The sequence below is a fragment of the Motacilla alba genome, chromosome 2 (genome assembly GCF_015832195.1).
Source record: "Motacilla alba alba isolate MOTALB_02 chromosome 2, Motacilla_alba_V1.0_pri, whole genome shotgun sequence".
Lineage (NCBI taxonomy): Eukaryota > Metazoa > Chordata > Aves > Passeriformes > Motacillidae > Motacilla > Motacilla alba.
Window position 1 is genome coordinate 22,103,853 of NC_052017.1, and position 22,198 is coordinate 22,126,050.

The window sequence follows — 22,198 nt, forward strand, 5'->3', positions numbered from 1 at the left end:
CTTATTTCACCACCATTTTACTTTGCTCTACTGATCTGTTAAATGTGTTACACCTTTCTTCCTTTAAAAGGCATTATAAAAAACCTGACCTGACATTTTTTTCCTAGGGTTACACATAACTATGTATGCTTTATACAAATTAACTGTGCAAAAAACATACTAAGACAGAATTTGGGTTTTTCCTTCACACCAAAGCAGTAATGATAGGGCAGAACTTGGTACGAATATAACCAAAATTGGAAAAATTCCGTAATTTATTTTTATAACTTTGCCAGCACCATTCTTGAAATGTACTAAATTCTTTCAACTATTTTTATACCAGTGACTTTTAGATAATATAGAAACACATTATTTGAGTTACTTTCAAACAAGACAGTCTTGATAAGTAATGAAAAACAGGATTTTTAATCTGTCAGCATAAAATAACACTTGTGAGCCCAAAATTAAGTAACACTAGACTACAAAACACAAAGGATAATAAATTACATTTATTCAGAATGCTTGATTTTAACTTTCCCTTTTTAAGTTGTATTTTGGTACTGTATATTGGGATGATTTTTGTTTCACTGAAGGCTCTAAATTTACAAGAAGTGGGAGTTGGTAGAACTGGGAATGGTTTAGTCATTAGTCAGTCAAAAGGAGTATCTTCTTACAGACAAAGATAAAAGGTTTATAGTTTACCACACCAGTTTATTAATGAACATACATTAAATACCACTACAGTGGTCATTAGACAAGTTCCTCAAAGACACTTAGGCATCCTTAAGCATATCAGCCTACTTCAGTTTCTTAGGCATGCAAAGCACCACAACACCTAAAAGTTATACAAATGCCCTGCAGAATGGAATTCACAAAGCTCCTGATAGTTATTTTAGGCAATAAGAAAGAAGTGCTTCTAATCATAGGAGATTTCTTAAGTGAGAGTAAAGGATTAATAGCAACACTCAACCCCTTGTAGATCACCTTAATATTTAGGACCATAGTTCCTGTCTTTGAAGTCTCTATTTTTTTTCATTAACCATTGACTAAGTCAAGACAATGTTATCAGCTGATGCAGAGAAGGAAGGAAAAAATACCATGTTGTAATTTATGCCAAAACCAGGGCTGTTACAGATCCATATTGACAATCAGAGAAATATAATAATAAATAATTTTAAGGAAACCTTGTTTCCTTAGCTTTGCTGCTCTTTATGAATGCTCAGACTGGGTTTCTCTACACTGTTTCATCTTCTAATATTGTTTTTGAATCTAGATAGGAGACAAGATACATGCAATTTTTCTACTAAGTAGTTTAAAGAGCTTCTGGCTTGACTCTCATCTCTTTGTGAAGTGATAGCCAAACTTAAATTAAATCCAGGTCAGTGTCTATCTTTTCATTCGCCACACTTTCCCTGCCTCCTTTTTCATTGAGATCTCAATTAGAATTGGCAGAGACAGAATATTCAGAGGACCATTAATGGTAAGTCAGCTTAGGTCAACAACTCTAATTGAACAAGTGTGGCAAAGTAAATAGCAAAATAGCAGAAAAGCAGAATTCTACACTAGAACTCAAGTACAGGCAATAACCAAACAAAAAATTACAGTAAAAGGAGATTTATGACTACACTTCCTCTGATATGGATTTAAAGATCTCATCAAGCTCTTGTGTCATCACTCAGCCTCTATATTCAAGTTAGTGCACTCCCAAGGCCAGTTCCTGAAACCATCCACAGTCATTAGTGTGGAGTTTCACTTCAGTCTTTTCACAATCAATGCAATCTCAACCACAGCCCCTCAGGAATATTTCTTTAAAGTTTACATGGAATTTCCCGTGTTTAAATTGTATCCAATTTGCCTCTTGGTCTGTCATTGAGAAATGTCTGTCTGTTCTTTACTCCCTGGTAGTTACACATGGATAAAATATCCCCATGCCTTCACTCCTCCAAGCTATGCAGTCCATCTTTGCTAATGTCAGATGCTCCGATCCTTTAATTGTCTGTGTCAGCCCTCGCTGGACTCATTCAGGTTTGGAGAGCCAGAGCTGTACACGCATTCTAGATGTGGACTGACAGAGGAGGAGAAGTTGCCCTCAACTCCCTGGCAATTCTCTGGTTCCTGCTGCCCAGGAGATTGATGGCCTTCATTGTTCCAAGGGTGCTCATGTTCATTTGGTGACTCCCCAGGATCTCCAAGGCCTTTTCTGCCAAGATTCCTTCCAGCTGGTCAGCCACCAGCCCATTCTGGTGTACATGTTTATTTCTTCTCAGGTGCAGGATTTAGCTGAACTTCACATTGGCCCGTTTCTCCAGCCTGCTGAAGCAAATCTGAATAATAGCACAACCACCTAGTACATCTACCACTCCACCCAGGTTTTGCATCTCCTTCCTGCAAAGCTCATTTGTGACAGGATGGCTGTTAGATGGAAGGTTACAGCTTTTCTCTGGAACCTGCTGCATGCTAGAGCCTGCTGTTCTTGCTCTGCTTGAGTTCCCTCTCTTCCAGCCCTGCCTCATTTCCTGCTCCAGTTATTTTTTGAGTCCCTGCTCTGCTTCTAAAGTAGACCAGTGCCCCAGGCACTGGGAGTAAGTCCAAAAAAATATCTCATTTTAGATATAATCTCTTGGATTATTTCTGACAATTAGCTTCAGCTATCTAGTGTTGTTTGTAGCATGAAGTTAGTGACATAGAATAGTGCTTCTGGATGGCAGAAACACTTTGAATTTGACCACGGACAGCATTCTTGAACAGTCAGAATCCTAAACTAGAACTCCAGTACTAAGTTTTGAACAAAAGGTCTTTTCCTTTGTAAATAAGAAAACTGTTCGGATTTAAAAATACTCTTGCTCTAAGACCTTACAATTGATATATCAATATTAGCAGCAGAATTGTTGAAAATTAATTCCAAATCTAGCAAAATATCCAACTTAACAAGCTGTAATTAGCACAATTACTTCCATATTGAAGACATATGTGTAATTGTGCTGTCAGTCTTTGCATGTGAGTAACAATTCCCTTACCAGTCAACCTTAATAAATGTATTTATGCAACAGTTTTACATAAAAAGTATTTTCCCAAAATTTGATGGCAGACAACTTTGCTTTATTTAAATTAACTATGTAATTACTTGATTAAAATATTTAAGTAATTTCAAGTGCATCAGCAGGTTCTGTTTCCACAGTTGTTTAGATCGTATCAAATTTCTAACAACATCTGACAAACTTAGGGTGTTTTTAAGTACCTCAGTACCCTTTACACTCTTACCCTTAAGAATTTCTCCCACCTGCTCGCTTCACAAAGGCATCCTAGTAACCGAGAAATTACATATAAATTCTGACAAAGCCAATTCCTGGTCTTCTTTCAAATCCCTCTTTAAAATGAGGAAGCTGTTGCTATTACAATGGCATCCAGCAGCCTCAACTGCTATCATCACACTGGACAGTTATCACCACAGCCTGACATCCAAACCATCATCCTCTCATTACATTCCTAAAACCATGTTCATTTCAGCTTCCTCCCCACCTGTCTCCAACTGTTTCTCATGTGAAACCTACGTCATGGCCTGCAGAGAAGTTGTCAGTGCCCGTGGTTTGTGTCTGCACTGCATCTGACACCAGGGACTGGGGTTTGTAGGCACTAAAGTAATAGGAAAAAATTCTGCAAGTTTTGTAGTAGGTGTAGAGCCAAAAAATTCCTTACAAACTGTAACGAGTTTAAAATATGGTATTGGAACAAGATTTTCTGATAAATTTCTGAGGATGTCCTAGGAAAGAACATTGTTGTGGGAGGGACGCTACAATATTTTGACAATTTTGTGTCATCACATGCCTTTGTAACTCCTCATGGGAAGTATGATGACATTAGAATGCCATTCCTAAACCACTGTGCTGTTTTGGCTGGGGTAGAGCTCATTTTCTTCACAATGGCTGGCATGGGGCTGTGTTTTGGATTTGCACTGCAATCAGTGCTGATAATAGAGAGGTGTTTTTGTTACTGCTGAGCGGGGCTTGCACAGAGTCAAGGCCTTTTCTGCTCTTCATCCCATCTATGAGTGGTTTGAGGATGCACAGGAAGCTGGGAGGGGGCGCAGCCAGGACAGCTGACCCCAGCTGACCCAAACAATATCCCAGACCATAGGGCATCATGCTCAGCACATAAAGCTCAAGGGGGAAAGGGAAGGGGGGATGTTAGGAGTGATGGTGTTTGTCTTCCCAAGTCACTGCTACATTTGATGGAGCCCCGCTTTCCTGGAGATGGCCGAGTACCTGCCTGTCCACAGGAAGTGGCTTTGCTTTGCTTGTGAACATAGCTTTTTTCTTACTTATCAAAATGTCTTTATCTCAGCCCATGAGTTTTCTTTCTTTTAGTTTCCCACTTCACTTCCCCATTCCACTGAATGGGGAGTGAGGAAGCTGCTTCCTGAAGCTTGGTTGCTAGTTGGGGTTAAACAACAACCATGAAATCCATCAAAGAACCACAGCAATGAGCAATAGGCCACACTTTTTCAAAAGATATGTTCCAAAGCATTTTCACTTCAATAGATTATTGTAGAAATACTTATCTTTTATAATAAAACCTTCTCTTTTTTAACAATTAGAGGTAATGAATGCCCCTATATACCACAGCAGAAAAAAATGTCACTGCTGTTTGCTATTACATAATCAGATATAGGCAAAAAGGTTTCCTGTTAAAAAAAACCCTACATGACCAACATTCTGTCTTTGTTCAGTAACCCCCTCCCTGTGAGTCTGTTCCCTTCCTTGTATTCTTTACATTTTACAGCCTTGAAATGTGTCAAGGTTGTTGTGGCTTTGTTGTTGTTGTTGTTGTTGTTAATCTGTATATAAATTACTTTATTATCACTGGTTTTGTTATTATAAGTATTTTAAGGCAGCAAGCTCTATACTCCAGTGGCATGTGTGTGGTAAAATCCTGAAATCAACAAGAATCCACAGAGAAGTACCACAGCTGCCTCAAAGGATAACAGTACAATTTTAGAAGTTATGTAAGCAAAAGTAACAAACACACTGGGAAGGGCAAGCATTTCTTTAAGAGTGTGTGATTATACCCAAAGAATAGCACTGTCTGATTCAATCAATTTTTTTTTCTTAAATATAAAACAAATTCTTCTGTGCTGCTTCCAATAAACAACAGGCATTATCAGAAAGGAATGTTGTGAAATTGTTAGTTCAAAAAATTAAGAATGCAAATGCTTTCTGTATTTGTCTATAAATGATATACTTGAAATCTAGAATGCAATTTTTTTCAGTGAATGAGAAAATAAAATACTGCTATACTCCTCTGCTTTGAGTTATTTTTCAACTCATTTCATTGAACTTTAACTGTGGTGATCATGTGGTCTTTACTTGTACTTTCAACAATGTTGAAAAGTATCAGTTAAAAAACTTATTTGAGTGTCATATGGCTTTGTTGATTTCTCATAATTCAAGAAAAGTAGCACATAATTTTGTTTCTTACACATGTTGGACAAGATTGAACAGCCCTCTCAAACAATCTTGAGCCTCTCTGTTTTTTCACTGTAGTTGTTTTCCTCAGCTTCCTGTTACTTGGCACCAATGACTTAAATCCTCCAGAGAAATTCAACTATTTCAAGTAGCTTGAGTGCCACTTCTTTGAATCAGGATTTGTGTGATAAATCCAGGCCAAGTAAGAAAATTTTTTCACTTTAACAATGTTACTCACTAAGAACAGCTGGTCCTTTACTACATACTCATTCAGCAGGGAATACAGCAGTTGTATGCTTATCTGATCTCTTTCTGAAATATTCCCTTGGAAAAACAAGCTTATTAAATGACAGCAAACCAAATATGTTGTCTGATGTCTCTGTTCTCAAATGGCCTTAGTCCACAAGGGACAAGCATTCTCTACCAGCTGCATCTGCAACTCCTACACACAACATGAACACAGGGCACTTGCCACTTCCATTCCCAACTCCTATTTAGGAGTCAACACTGCAGTTTTTTAGGCTGCAATTTCAAAATCAGGTTAGATTTGATAGCATTTCAAAATTAATTTGCAAATTCTTTCATAATTTTCCAAATTCATATATGGTTCTTGCTAGCACCTACATTTTTATGCTCCTTTTCACAGACTGCTGAGTTTGGGCATTCTGAGCAAGAGTCCTCTTGGTGTCAGCCCATATATTTCCACGGGCAAAAACATTAATGCAGTTAAATTTTGTGTGCATTGTCCCACTCAAAGGAAGACCCCTGTCAATACCAGATCAGGTCCTAACCTGCAATAGGAAGGCACTGCCAGCTGGTCAAGGCCGGTCCTCCTTCCCCCTCCCCCAGCCCCTCTGAGGCTCATCTGCATTGCTGTGTTCAGTTCTGGACTCCTCAGTACAAGCAAGACACACATGTACTGAAATTGCTTCTGTGCAGGTCATCATGAAGAGATTAAAGAACAGAAGCACTTCTCCTACAATGACAGGTTGAGAGAGCTGGAACTATTCAGCCTGGAGATCAGAAGGCTCACGGAAGCTCTTAACATTACATATGAATACCTGAGGGAGGAAGACCGTAAAGAATATGGAGCCACACTCTTCTCAGTGGAGTTCAAAGGAAAGACAAGAAGCAATGGACACAATGAGAATTTTCACTATCTTCTCAGTGAAGAATATTTCCCTAGTACCCAGTGTGAACCTTCAAACTGCCATTTGTGATCCCTGACTGTTTTTACACTCACTGGAACTACCAACAAGAGTTGGGCTTGCTCACCTTTGTACCTCCCCTTCAAGTAGGGAGGGTTCCTACTGTGTCATCCCTTAGTCTGTTTTTTACCAGACAAAGCAAGCTCAGTTTCCCCACATCTCTCCCCAGGGAGCATGAGCTGTGAGCCCTCTACCACCTTGGTAAGCCTCTAGTGAACCCTTCAAGTGCCATCCTGGAAACTCAGTCAACACTTAAGCATTTCAACCTGGCTGAACCCAGCCCATTTGCACTTGGTTAAATTACAGGGAACGGTTTCCATCTTTCCACACCAGCTCCCCCTCTGTAGCACCATTTCTGAGTCACCCAAGGGCATGCTGTAGTCATCCTGCTGACACTCATAGTTACACTCAGCTTACTCAACAAGTTCTGAGCCAGACTGTTAGTGTGATTATATGTAGGTTTGTGTGTTACTGGAACACTGCACCACTTTTCCAGCCATTTGGCAAGCTGTTCTCAGAACTCCTAGTTGTGAGAGAGCAGTTGCAGAAGCAAATTGTCCAGAACACAGACTTCCCCATGTAAAAACTCTGATGAATCTGTTATCAAGATTAAAGAACTGTCTGGAAATCTTGTCAATTATGCAGTATTTCTTTCCTCCAGAAAACGTAATCAAGCATTCCCTCATGTTCTTGGTCAACATCACACACAGACTTTGATCAGAATATAGAAGGAATAAAACACAGATGGACTAAGACAGTGTCATCAGAGTATTTTTGTTCTCTGGAAAAAACCCTGACACACTTCAGCAACCAGAGAAGTATTACTCTTTCTCCCCCAGCTCATACATGAGTTGAAGCATATTGACACTATTCTAAACTTCTGGAGCTAGCCAAATCTGCACAACTTTACATTCTTGTCAGTGACATCATGCCCATTCTGCATGTGCCAAGAGAAATTTTCTCATTTTGAATCAACTCCTGATTCCCGCGATGTTTCCTACCTTCAGCTTCAGACTTCTTACAAAGCACATCTCATAAATACCAGTTCAAAGCTGTAAACATGCAGTGGTATCATCTGGGCATAATGGTTGGCAGGACTGCCATGCAGCTTGCTTTCCAGTAACCACTCTAACATAAATGGCACTTTGAGTGACGTGGAAGTCATGCCTCAGGGCAGGCATGAAAGGAAAGATTTCACTAGCATTTGAATCTATTTCCACTTTGTCAGCACCCACGTAAAATCAGCTTTCCAATTTTATTCACAGACAGGCACCTACTGATACTCAGGATGCAGACTAGAGAGGGGATTGCTTGTCCAGAGATACTTAAAAACATCTGTTCAGAACAGCTTACCAGGTACTCACTTAATAGCCAGGTTCACACTCCGGCTGGCTTTTCATCTCATCTGAGAATGCATATGCAGGAGCTGAGCGCTTGTGTGTTTTACGAAAAGTCTAAGGATACCTTAAGGATATTCTATGCTTAAGATAATATATTCTATTCTTAAGACAGGATATCCAGATGCTGCAATCCCTCAGCATCTTCAGCTATCTTTTATAAATGTAGTTCCCATAACACTACCTTACACCAGGGCTTCTGAGAAGTGCTTTGCCAAGGAGTTCCTGGGAACACGCTTTTATCCCCCTGGACTGCAGTCTCCTTAGCCGGGGCTGGAACCGCCCGGCTCACCTTGGCACAGGCAGCCCCGTCCCCTGCGCTCCCACCGCCAGGCGTCACCCTGCTGATGGGAACGGGGGAAAATCCCAAACCGACCGCGCAAAAAAAGGAGCAGGGAAGGAAATCAAACGGCACTTGCACAAAGTGAGAGCATACACAAGTTAGCGTCCCTTGCAAAAAAAGTAACTAATGGAAAATATGTGGGAAATAGCCTTTATGCAAAGCACAGAAAAATATGCTAATGAAAGTAACTTAAAAAGATTTAAAAGTTATGCTTTTAACACAGGAGATACAATTATTCTGTCTTCTACTCCTTCTTAGGCAATCTTCTCTTTTCTTCCACATGTAGCATTCAGCTGGAGTCTACGTCCATTTAACATCTACTGAAAAGGAGAAAAAAAAAATCTACTCCCCTCCCAATATACAATGACATGGAACTTGGCATCATTTCTGTGAGGACATCCTGAGGAGGATACAATGAGCTCTGCATGAAAACATTTCTGACACAAACTGGCCACATGTTCTTCAACGTCAGGAAGTCACTAGATGTCAAAATATGCACTAAAACAGAGGTTTCACAAGATAATGATAGTTCACACTGCTGTGCGACTAAATTTTCAGGAGACAGCTGCCTTTTCAAAATCGCCAGCACAGGCAAAAAACCAACAAACAAACAACAACAACAAAAAATTTACAGAATCATGGTACTTTAGGGGAAAAAAAAAATGAGTACTGCTCGTATGTGAAGCAGGGATTAATAGGGCATTTTGTCAGGTTTAGGAGAGTGACCCGTTTGGAGGAACCGGCAGGGAAGAGAGAACGGAATGAAAGGACAGCAGAAGAGTTCCCGGGATCCGACGGCCTCGGGCCACTGGCGAGCCCGGAGCAAGCAGTGACCTCCCAGGGCAGCCCGTCACAAGCGGCGGGGCTGCCGGCACAGGTCCGGCTGGTGGAGGCCAGGGGCGCCCGGGCTGAGGGGGAGCGCACCTCGGTACCGGTACCGGTACCGGTACCGGTACCGGTACCGGTACCGGTACCGGTACCGGTACCGGTACCGGTACCACCACCACCACCACCACCACCACCACCACCACCACCACCACCACCACCACCTCCTCCTCCCTGCGGCGGGGCGGGGAGGGAGCAGGTGAATGCGCCCTTTGTCCGGCCGAGGCCCCAGCAGACCCACGGCCGGGCGCTCTTTGGGCCGGCCGGTGTCGGAGGGGAGTCCCCTGCCGGAGGCCGCTCCGTCCCGCCGCCCGCCGCTGCTCGGGACGGGGCACGGCACCGCGGCTCGCACCCGCCGCGCCGAGGGGAGCGGGATGGGCGCGGAAGGCGGGGCCGGGAGGGGAGGTGGAGGCTGCGGCCGGTCTCCCCCGCCTCTCATCTCCTCAGAGTCCGGCGGGCGCTCCGCTGCTGACCCGAGGCCGCCTTCTCCTCCGAGCGGCGCCGCCGGGCGCTGCCCGCCGCGGACGGAGCCGAGCCGGGGCCGCCGCTGCTGCCGTCCCCCGCGGCGGGACCTGCGGCGGGAAGGACGGGCCGGGCTGCCGGGCCGAGGTGAGTGAGCCCGGGGGCGGACAGGGGCCGGCCGTGCCCGGAGCCACCGGGGAGGTGTCCGTGTGCACCCGCCCGGCCGGGCTGCGGCGCGTCCCGACCGGGCCCCGCCCGCCACGCGGCCGGGCCGGGCCGGGCCGGGAACCCGCGGCAGACTCGGGCTCGGGCTCCCTGGGGCGGAGTGCCCCGGGCTCGTTCTGGCCGGGGAGGAGCGCTGAGCGACGCCCTCCGGCTCCCACCCTCTGGGCTTTCATTCAGTTTTCCACCGAGCTCAGCAGAATTTTTGAAGAGTAAGGAAAGTTATGAGCTCGCGTGCCGAGTGCCTACAGCGTCCTGCACGGTGCAGCGGGCACTTGGAAAGCGAGACACTTATGCCCAGCAGTTTCATGCTGTAATTTTCCAGTAGTGCCGAGAGAGGGGTGCAGGCTCTATCCCGCACCCCTTCCATCACCTCCTCGTTATCATCATAGCCGGTCTGTTTTACCCATTTTTTCTTTTTTGGTGAAATCAGCCCTGAAACCCCTTACTCAGGAAAATCTCCCAGTGACTTGGGATGATGTTTTCCCGGGAAAACGTCTGCGTGGATCCTTGCTGGTTCAGCGTTACGTTGAGCGTGCTGTCCCGGTACAAAATTCAGTACCGTACTCACAGCGCTGGAAACTTGGCTTTCTGCAGCCGGACGCCCTCCACCCTCGTTGACAGCTGCGTCCCAGAGCAGAAGGGATGTGCACTGAGGATGGACGTTAATATAACTGTTTCCTTTCATAGCAGTTCTGAGTTAGTGACTAACTCTGTCTCTTGCAGGATCCCTAATTTTTCTTCAGATGTATTTCAAAAAGACATATAGTCTAGATGACTTCTTTCTGGCAATTTGTCAGGCACTGAGTAGTGAATTGTAGGTGCTCTTCTTTTAGAGTTTTCAAAGGCTATTACTGTGCTTTGTTACTGGGAAATAATGTTGTGTTAACTGCTATCAGAAGCTAAGTGGAATATGATGGTATGGCACTTGAGTTTCCTTGCATGCAGTCGTATGGTTGAAACCCATAGTTCCCTGGATAAACACATGCATTCATTCACACACACTTTCTTTTTTCTTTCTGTCTTGTTTTCTGCTGCATAAACCTTTAACGCTGTATTTAACATTGTATTAAACACTGTATCCCCAAAGAGCCAATAAATCAACGTTTAGGATTAGCAGCTGGCATTCTAGCTCATGGGTTGCTTTTGTTCACATCATGGCATCATTTATTACATCCTCATCAATATAAACCCTTAACTGGAAACTAATAATGGAGTCTTTGTTTCTACATTTTCTGAATGAAGAGTGATAGGACAATGAGAACTGGGTGAACCAGGCTTTTCCATACAGAGCTTCCCAAACTGAATTATGCTTTTGGACCTCTAAGACAGTGTGGTAGCCAGAAGGTAGGCCTGAAAGACCTTCATATTATGAGTTCCTTAAAAATAGATGTGGAGTTCACTGTATTTATGATTAGGTTTTTTACAGGTAAGTCCACCCTACTAAGTTCTACTTGTAAACTGTTCTTTGAATTGTAACAGCCAGAAATTATGTCTATTGAAACACGTAAAAGTAGGAATTCTAAAATCTGAAGCTTTGTGAAGATGCACGATACCCCAAAACTTTTGATAAAATCACCAGGACTAGTCCTAGGAATAGGGGGAAAAAACAGAAGTGTGCCTTCATGAGTCCATGCTTTCTTGTGTGCAGGATATGCAAAGGATAACCTTTTCCTACACCATTAGCTGGTGTAGGAATAGCTTAACAGCCTGACCTTCAGACTCTTCAGAACTATTGTTGACCCTCTTCTACAACGCTTGTCTGAAAGGTTATGCTCAAAGGGAGAGCTGACTACCAGGAGGGGAAAATCCAAAGAGAAATACTAAGGAAAAGAGCACTTCCAAAAAGAATACTTCAACTTCAGCTGCCTGGTGGCCTGGCAAAGAGCAAACCCTCATAGCAGACAGTAAAAGACTGTAAGACTCATCCACTGAAGGAAGAAGACACAGTAAAAGAAGGAAAATTGCTAACATCTGATTTCTCCATATAATTTCCCAAAAGATTTATGGATATAAAAGAATCAGTAGTTAGAAACAGTTTAGTATCTAGTAATTCAGCTGTTCAGTAGGAAAGTACATGGAAGAGCCACCTAGTAATCTTCTTAAAGGTTGTCATGGAAAGTCACCCTGCGGTGTGGCACTCTGAGCTTCCAGTACCATGGTGCCAGGGCCTCTCCTCCTGCAGTGTGCAACAGTGTGACGCACACCTGGCAAGTCCTTGTTGCAAGGTCCCTGCAGGCCCTGTAGTTATTTTGCGCTCTTCAAAATACTGTCTTTCCTGCTATCCTAGGATTTTCAGAAACATCTCTTTCAGTTTATCAATTCTCTTCCTTTTTTTTTTCTTTTTCTGCCATCTGATTTTTTGTCATTCCTAATAGCTTAGAACCTTTTCTGCTGTCACTTGTGGTGATGAGCATTGCCAAAATACCTGGGAACAGCATGAGCGAAGCTACATCTTTCTTGACAATCTTGAAGGGAGAATACACCTCTAAAGCCCCAGAGAGACTGTCAGGTAGACCAATCCTAAACCCTAAAATATATTAGAAACCACATCTCCATGGGCTTCTTGCATCAGAAAGTCTCATAAACTTAAAATCCACCTTCACAAAATTTTACATATTTTTTTTAATGCAAGCTGTTTCAAGCTAATTTGTTGTCATTTAAAAACTTGAATTAATGCATTAATTCTACTGGTGACAGGGATATTAGGCTTAAATATTATTTTTCATTAGTAATTTTGTTCTGTTGATTTATGCGCTCTCTTATTCTCTGCTTTGCCCAGAAAAAAGCTGAGTTTTTTCCATTCTCAGAGGACAGACTTTCCTTTCTCTAGTTGACTGTGCCTTTCCCAGCAAATGTGTGGAGGACAAGGAAGAAAACAATTTGAGGGAAAATAGGCCTCAAAGTTCCAGTATGGCAGTTCTAAACCTGTTTTACATCCTGTATTTGTTTTGCAGGGAGTTTCCACAATGGAGAAGAGGGAAGGTGGTAATCGTACAATTGATCAGAATGCAGGTCAGAACATCATGCCAAGAAGAAATACAGGAAATCTTAACTACTTGGTAATGTTTCTGTAAAAAAAGCAGCTCATATGTCACATAGAATATTGCAATCCTTGATTCAGTTTTGTCCGGAGACAGTGTTACCATCACTCTGGCATATCATGAATATTTCTGAAATGTTGTCACAATATTGACATGAAGAGATAAAAAGATAGAGAACATCTCATTCAATTTAATCACAGTCCATGATAAAAAATAAACAAAGCTTGAGGCAGCTAAAAACTACATGAGGGTAGCTGCTAATTGCATCTTACCAGATGAGCAAAACTCCATAGAAATAATTCTGGATTTTTACACAGGAATATAAAATTTATCTTTGGGGGAATCTTCATGATAGCAACATTGCACTCAGGAAGTTTTCCACATCACACAAAAAAAGGTCCAGAAAAAAAAAATCCTTTAATCCTTTCTTGTGTATGGTATTTGGGCTACATCATTAAGTCTATAGCTGAAATTTGAAATTATATAATAAGAAGCTGAAATTATGCTTCACATAATGTAAACCCTCCTTCCTTGCAGCATAGTTATCTTCCTGGAATGAAAATCTATTTTAAAATCACTGCAGATAATGAAGAACGGGAAATCTACACTACAAGTGCTTTACTTAAATGCTGACTGTGCTGTTTGAAATACTATGTTTCCAAGTTACCTTGTCTTTAACAGTGCATATGTTTTGTATATGGTTCCACTGCAGTAAGTTATAAAAGTCATGATGGCAAATACTGTCATTACAGAAGTTTCTAATCTTCTCTTGAACTCACTTCGTATTTCCATTCTGTCCCTTCCAGAATGTGGATATGCAGGTAGCCAATCCATCAGAAGCAGCTGCACTTTTTGATTTACATCAAGCACACCATTTTGGTGAGTTTGAACACTCTTCAGAACAGCAATGCAAGCAGGATCTGTTCCCTATGTGGCACTTGCCAATGAAGATAGCATCTGTGATCTCATTATTAACATTTATTTACACTTCCATGAGAGATGTCATATATCCTTTTATAAACAAAAAGGAAAACGTTTTCTATAAAATTCCAATCCTTGTCATAAACAAAGTTTTACCAGTGACTTCAATTACCCTTTTAGCACTAGTGTATTTACCAGGAATACTAGCTGCTAGTTTCCAGCTGTACTTTGGCACGAAGTATAAGAGGTTTCCCCAGTGGCTGGATAGATGGATGTTATCAAGGAAACAATTTGGACTTCTCAGTTTCTTCTTCGCTACATTGCACGCCTGCTATAGCCTGTGCTATCCAATGAGAAGATCATACAGATACAAGCTGCTGAACTGGGCATTCCAGCAGGTACGATGGGCACACAAACACCAATCCTTCTGTATTCAGAAAATCCTTGCAAATCTGGATGGGGGAAAGCCATTTTTATTGCCTTTGATTTTCAAGTACATTCACAGAGAGCACTGTTCAGGGATGGAGCAGGACCTAGTTGCCAAAGCATGTAATAGAGTCAAGAGTCATCACAGCTGTGCCAATGCATATTAAATAAGTAATTTTCTTAAACTGGAATTTTTTTCCATCGGTAAAATGCACAAAATTGTATCTCACAGGAACATTTAAGTCTTTGGCACACTGTTAGTTTAATGTAGATTTCTTTTCTGGACCAGTGAAATCTAGACACAAAAACTGAGCACTGAACACAACATTTTTAGACACCTTTTTCACAGTGAAGGAGGCCTGAGCTAAATCACAGTAATCTCTATTTGCACAAACTAAATTTGTTAATACTGATGGCTCACATTTGGACTGATGCGCCCTACCTTGTTTAAAGATAGGATTTCAATGATGCTTCTGACTCATGGTCAATAATTGACTTGCAAAGCTCTCCAATGTCCTCTGTAACCAGAGAGTTCCTAATACTCACCTATTTCCTTGGGTGCCATAAGTAATGCAGTATTAGGAATATTCCAATATAAGGTATGGACTGCAAATATATGTTTATATTACCCCTAAAGTCTTTATTATTAAGAATTATTAAACGCACAATATGATGATGTCAGTGGATTCTTAAAGTTTTTGTAAACAGTCAAATTACCTGTTGAAAACTCTGAAATCAGCCTTACATCTGACTTGAATGGATAACTAGAAATTTCCCTGAGATTCTAGTCTTCAAGATGCAGAAATTATCATATTTGGTGCACATTATGCCATGGTGATCACTAGCAGGATCAAAGTGCTGTTTCAAGCAGTTGTAAATAGGAGAAGCCTTGACATCAGTTTTTTAAAATCACAAATGTACCGAGTTGTGTTTTTTATAAAAAGCAGAGCTAAACAACTACCCTGGCAGGATATTTTTATTAAGAAGGCCTGCTGAATTACCTCCCTGAAGTAGAGCTGTTAATATATTTCCTGTTGTTATAATCTCCCTGATATGATATTTAGCCATAGGTGGGTTTTTACCTTGTCAAAACCAAGATTTATCCTTGCTGTGAAGGCAGGTTAAGAGGCCTCAGAATCAGGCTCTCCTGGGCCAAGACAGTGATGAAGTCTAAATGCTTCTCTCTAAGAGCTCACCTTTGCTCTGGAGATACTAGTGAAGGCTTTGTCATCAGAAGTAAACAGCAGTCCTATTCAAAGACATTCAGACAAACCAAAATACTGGGGTTTTTTTTGCTTACTTCATTAATACTATGGTGAAAACAGTAAAATTATATTTAACACAAACAAGCCAAGCATGCCAGTCTGTAATTTTTATAGTGTTCTTTTGGCAGGTCAAACAAAAAAAAGAAAATGCCTGGATTGAACATGATGTTTGGAGAATGGAGATTTATGTGTCTCTAGGAATTCTGGGACTTGCTTTGCTGGCTCTGTTGGCAATAACATCAATTCCATCTGTCAGTCTCTCTTTGACCTGGCGAGAGTTCCACTACATTCAGGTGTGCATGAATGAATATCATTACTGCATGTTGTTAGTCCCATTTGTAGAACTGTGTGTTATCAGCTAAGGCCATTAGGAGTTAGAAATATCAAACACAAAGTTAGTGAAACCAATGGAAAAGTTTGTTCCGTACTCTTTGTTAACTGGTTTGCGAAAAATGTTCTTTCCATTACTCTTTTGTCAGGAGACAGGCTGTTGTGTTCAGTGTATAAAATGGAAAGAAAACTCCATACCACTTTTTTTTTCTCCTCCTGACTTTGTGACCAGCAGCAGTAGTCCCTTTGAGACCTTTTCTTAGCTCTGGTGTTGAAGTCATCTTCTAGGTATCTTATCTCTCCGGAACGTCCCATGTCCTGCTGAATTTGGAGAAGGTGGCATTGAACCAGTCCATGCTGTTCCCATATGACACAGTGAATTCTGAAAGAGACATCTTAGAACAGATGCTGGATAATCAAATCCAGCCAGTCTCGAGTTTGCTACAGCTGTGCTTGTTTCCTTAACCCGGGCATTTGGGTTGCTCTCGATTTTCTTATGTCATATGCAGTAATAATCAGGCTGGTTCTGCTGACATCAGTATGGTCACACTAGACTTAAGCAAGTGTTGGATCAGGCCCTCAAACACCAAAATCTGAAAATTCAATAATCTACTAAGTACCTGGCATCTGAAAATTTGATTCATATTTTAAAAGCAGATCTGAAGTGTATAATCACCAATTTCTGATTTGATATTCTGCCCACTCTATGAAGTCTATAATTTGTAAGGTAAGCGTACAGAGAATATGAAAAAGTCAGGAGGAAGTCTCCAAAAGCATGACTGCTTTCACTATTGAAAGACTATGGTGAAGAAACCCAGATGAGTAATACTTCTGTGTTGGACTTACTTTATAAACAAATAACTTTATTACTTAAAAATCATGTTCTGTAGCAGAACAGCAGTTGGAAGCTGTAGCATTCAGCAGCTGGAAATACAGTGTTCAACTTTACTGATTAGTACAAGATTATTAAGTGACAAGAAACTTAAAATTACTAGTAAATTTTCTTTACTCCTGAATTTTGTAAACAAGCTAAGCCAAATTTACCACTGTAAGTGAAATGAAAGACTTGAGTTTCCCGTAGTTTTGCAGGGCTTTTGCCATAGTACTAGACTTACTCAAGTTTGTGATTTCAATTTAGATTAAAATTTTTCTTTGCAAGTATTCCATTAATCCCTTAATATAACTGATTTTGAACTCATAATGATTTATCATAGAATTAAAGTAATTTAGTATACAGATGTAAATTGAGATATTCAGGATTGAGCATGTTTCAGGAATAACCTGCAATCTCTTCTGTATTTTAGCTAAGTATCATAGCAATACTTGAAAAATGTGCCATTTTCTTTTACACTGGCATGGAGGAGTACAGTTGGAGTCTTGACTTACACTTGTTACCTTTTAGTTTAAACCAACGGTTGCTTTTCTTTGACTTGAGCATGATGGTCAAGGCCCATCCAGATTTTGGTATTGGCTTAACAGACTACTTTTTTTGTCAAGCTGGGAAAAATAAATAGCTTGCTATTTTCTTTCTCTTTTCAGAGCAAGATGGGATATTTAGCCCTGCTGCTATGCACTGTTCATGCACTGGTGTTTGCTTGGAATAAGTGGGTTGATGCTAACCAATTCATCTGGTATACGCCACCTTCATTTATGGTTGCAGTTTTTCTTCCTATTGTAGTTCTGCTCTGTAAATGTGTACTGCTCCTCCCATGTTTTAGGAAGAGGATAAGAAAAATCAGAAGTGGTTGGGAAGCTAAGACACAAGCCAATCAAACCAGCATAACTTCCAGACTGTAGATCAAATATGGACATTTCCTGTCAATGTATCTAAATATGCTCAAAGCCATGAAATTTTCACTCATGAGCTCTGTTTTCACATTTGCTATAGATGTTTCTTTCTCACTTTTTTTTTTTTTTTTACTTCAGGAGTATGAGATACTTGATGCAATTTTGTCGTTTTCAAAGACAGAAGATGAAAACATCTATTTTACACTTTAATCTATTCAGTGTTTTGGTATTTGATGGTTTTTCTTCTGACTCACTACTTTTAAAATCCAAGTGTTTCATTGTCTCAATCCCAGTTCTTTTGTATGCAAAAACAAACATAAATTATTTCTCCAGATGACCACAGAAAGTAAAAGAATGATTACACCACAGAGCCCAGGAATGCTTTCTGCTTCACACAGCCATGTATGTACCTTCCTTAAATCTCAAAATTATAATGGGACAAAAACTAGAGTATTTATCATCCCATTGCCTCTTAGCACACAGCCTGTGTTTCACTCTGCAGAGTGGGGACCTTGGCATATGAGAGAGACAGAAACTCTGTATTCCTGCCAGGTCTTGAACGTACACAACTGAGCAAGTAGAATTACAGGGATCTTTACATGGTAAATATCTCCTGAGGCTCGGGCACAGTTTAAAAAAAGAGTTTTTAGACTCAGATTTCCATCTTATCCAGGACTAGGTGTGTCTCTGTTTACTTGAAACGATAAAACATTTCCCATTTTTTATTCCATGAACACATTCTTTTGTTTCTAATGCTGGAAATTTTCCATGCTTTTGACCTAAGTGTGCAGCCCTTGACATGTGCTAAACTTTATATGCACAAATTATTCCAGTGGGATAACTACATCAGGTAAATGTGTTTTTTTGTTTACTCTAGAGCCAACAAAATTGTGTGACTGGAAGAAAAACATTAAAAATAGACATTTGAATCTTGCCAATGATTTGGTGAGATTGTCATGTTAAATGGTTTCCAAATGCATTTGCTTTTACAGAAATTTTCCTAGTAACTTTAATAAGCTCATTAAATCTTACTTTCCTTACATTGCATAGATCTGGCTGAAAGTTTTAAATGAATAATTCATTTGTTAGTATCTGTTTTGAAATATGTTACTCAGTAGTAAATATTTCCACCCAACGTCAGGAACATTTCTGCCAGTCTGCCTGCAGGAGTTGACTAGGACATGGACTGTTGATGCCACCTATTGCTGGAATCCTCGTAATGAGAGCTGTAATTGGTAATGGCTCTGGTATTAAAAGAAACAGGAAAACAACATATGCCTAAAAAAATGTAATGCACGGTGCTAATGAATCTGTTGTCTCTTTCTGGACTTTACATGGAGCATAAATAACAGACAAATTAAATAGCTACAGGGGTATTACATTTTGTATTTTCCGGGTTGTTACCACTCAATTATTGCAACTTAAAAGTTGGCCTTTTTTAAATTTGCACATAATGTAATACTTTGAAAGTAACTGGGGACATGGTGACCTATGTAATATAGACTAAAATCTGTGACATTATGTGTCAAACCAGTAATGCATGGCAGAGGCCAAAACCCTACAATACAGGAAGCTGGACTGCAATGTTAATCTAAGAAGTTTCTAACAGAGTAGGAAAAGTATGGTGCTCAATGCATTTGCATTTATATTTCCATGAATGAAATAAATCTTTAATAAGCTCTATGCACTTGTTACAGAAGGCAGTCCAAGACAGCATAACTTTATTCATTTCAACTACTTAATATGGTTTGAATGGATAACATAAATTACAGGGGCAAACCGATTTCAAGATCATCACATGCTATCCAAACTGACCTTTTGCACTCATCACTCAGCTGGGGACATTAAGCACACTTCAGACTTTTCTGTCTAGCATTGCCCAGAGGCAAACCCAGAAGTGTCTTCTACGACATGAAATTTACATACAGTCTACAAAAGCTATTCCAAAAATCACACATGACATCCAAACATTCAAGCATGTTTTTCCCTATGGATTGTTTCAATTAGAAGCCAGGTTTTCTGTGTCACATCTAGCCATTTCTCTAGAAACTACCATTGAATGCTTATAGCCAGAACTTGGGATTCATAGTGAGTCTCTTCTCTGCTTTCTAAGTATTTAGTAAACTACATGTTAATAACTCATTTCCCAGTCAGCAGGCTGCTCAGGGAAGTGGTTGACTCACTATCCCTGGAGGTATTTAAAAGACATGTAGATGTGGTGCTTAGGGACACGTTCTAGGGGTAAGCTTGGCAGTGTTAGATTTATGGTTGGACTCAATGTAAATTATTCTATGATTTACTTTTTAGGTATTCAGATACAACAGTGAGGGAGATCTATATAGGGCTAAGAAGAAAATGCTATTGACAGTATTTAATTTCTCCGTTTGTAGCAGACATGATTTAGTTCAATACTGGTGAATCTAAGTTCATATGTACCTTTTAATTTATGTTTATGTTTATGTTTCAAATTCAGTGTATTAATATGCCTGTATACTATTACAATACATTAATGAATGTGTGTGCACATTTTAGGCACTTATTTGTATAACACTGATTAGCTTTATAAAACTGTGCATTATTAAATGCTTCAATGTATGCTGTATCTGCCATTGTGTCATATACATCCAGGGTAAAAGGGTAAAAAGGCACAGTACACAGTACAGATGGAAACAGTCAAGGGGAACCATTTTCTCCATGCTAGTGAAGAGCCTGGAGCCTCCAAAGGAAAGAAAACAAAGATGTGAAAAGCAAAATGGACACTTTCACAGTGTAATGCAATTGCATTTTTCCTGACAGTACTTCTAACTGTATATTCTAGCATTCAGGGATTTTTGAGAAGGAAGAGAAGTCTTTGGAGGGAGACCCAAGATCCCTGGAAATACTGATCAAAGATCAAGAAAAGAATAGCAAGGGCATTGAAGAAAGGCATGTATGGCCATAATTTTGTGTAAGAATCCATCATTCTAGTGGCAGTGGCTTTAAAATGTGTCTATAAGGCCTGCAAAGTACTTTTTTCTATTGTTACATGTCTCCAATGTATTTGAGAGACACAGAATTGAAACTCTGGAGATACAAATTGTTAAAGGGGCCTAAGGAATTTTATGCCAAATTCATTTGGAGAGGTCATATCCAGAATACTCTTCCCAATAAGTGACAGCAACAATCATTGCTCAGGAAGCTAGAGCCAGGGCTGTGTTGGCTATTGTGTAATGCAAATTCCTGTTGACAGCAGCATTTACTGTAAGCAGTCCCTCCCTTTGGCCACTCTTCTCTGTTCTCTCAGTGCTGCAAGTTGTTAAAGATGTGAAGATCATCTGAGTAGGGCATTGGATCCAGTTGAAAAGTAATGCTGAAAGAAGAATGATTCAGCCAGATCCACTCATGGGTCTGATTCACCTGACAGCCAGCATCCTACGTTTGTCAGTAGGAAGGACTCAAAGAGGAATGGTGTAAACAGGCAGCTTAACTTAAACCAGCCCTAAATGAAAAGTTCCAAGTGCTCCTAAAAGTCAAAACTTGTGTTATTTCATCCTGTTTCAGTAGCAAGAATATTCCCTTGCTTCACTATTTTGTCATGTTCTTAGTTTTCCGTGAATCAGTGGGGAAAAATGTCCTCTAGAAATTGTCATCAAAACCCATATAAATCTGACGGACGTCTACATGACTGTGGGCTGTGTGGTTTCATTTGTAGAGATGTGATCTCACATCTCCCCTTTTCTCCTACATCCAGAGTTTCTAGTACTGTCCCTTAACAACACAAAATGCTATGCTAGCCATTTTTGAAATTCAAACTAATTTCTTTTAAACTGATTTTGTATTAAAGGAATAATTCAAAAAACCAAAATGAAACAAAAAGACCAATTTTTGAAAACACACTGAAACCACCCCTGAAGAATGTAATCTGCTGTTGTTGCTGTAAGTGTCTGGCAATGGCTAATCATTGACACTGATGGGTTTTTTTTCAGTAATGCCAGGATTTCTTGATCCCATGAGCATATTCTGTTGCTGATGGCAAAACTACTTATTATTTATTTTATTAAAACAAGTCTTATTAAATTCAGTTGCCTCAGAGTTCAATTTTTGCATCATTCTTTGAACTTTTCTGTGGATTAGATTTAACACTTGAATGGATGAAGTGAGGCTAATTTATTAAGTAGGCATAAGTTTTCCGAGATTTTCAGCTGAAAATACATAAAACCAATCCATGAACCAAACTCTGTAAACATAAAAAAGACCACAGCTACTTTCAATAAATATGATACAACAGAAGTTTGAGTTGTTTTGTAATTTTTGTTTCTTTTTTTATGTATATTTCATCTTCATAGCATGAAACTACATTGCTGAGATAAATATGTTATGTCTTTGACTTGGTCAAAGATGTGTAGTTACTGTGGGACTTGTAGAATACTACCATTGCTACTGACAGAAGTATTTGGTCCTTAAATTTCTTTTTTTTGGGCTCACTA

General features: G+C 40.3%; 1 protein-coding gene across 1 annotated transcript; it reads left to right on the forward strand.

The window, feature by feature from the left end:
* The first annotated feature begins 9,499 nt into the window (after positions 1-9,499).
* STEAP1 (STEAP family member 1) lies at positions 9,500-21,993 on the forward strand. The gene is made up of 5 exons (XM_038129707.1): positions 9,500-9,883; positions 12,916-13,020; positions 13,809-14,321; positions 15,743-15,907; positions 17,484-21,993. The coding sequence occupies exons 2-5, from the start codon at positions 12,928-12,930 to the stop codon at positions 17,739-17,741; spliced, it is 1,029 nt and encodes a 342-aa protein (XP_037985635.1). The 5' UTR covers positions 9,500-9,883; positions 12,916-12,927; the 3' UTR covers positions 17,742-21,993.
* Positions 21,994-22,198: the final 205 nt, after the last annotated feature.

Bases quoted from the DNA above. Each gene is read 5' to 3' on its own strand.
- STEAP1 (XM_038129707.1), top strand. From the start codon at position 12,928: ATGGAGAAGAGGGAAGGTGGTAATCGTACAATTGATCAGAATGCAGGT. The intron at 13,021-13,808 runs GTAATGTTTCTG...TGTCCCTTCCAG, and splicing joins CAGGAAATCTTAACTACTTG to AATGTGGATATGCAGGTAGC. The intron at 15,908-17,483 runs GTGTGCATGAAT...TTCTCTTTTCAG, and splicing joins GAGAGTTCCACTACATTCAG to AGCAAGATGGGATATTTAGC.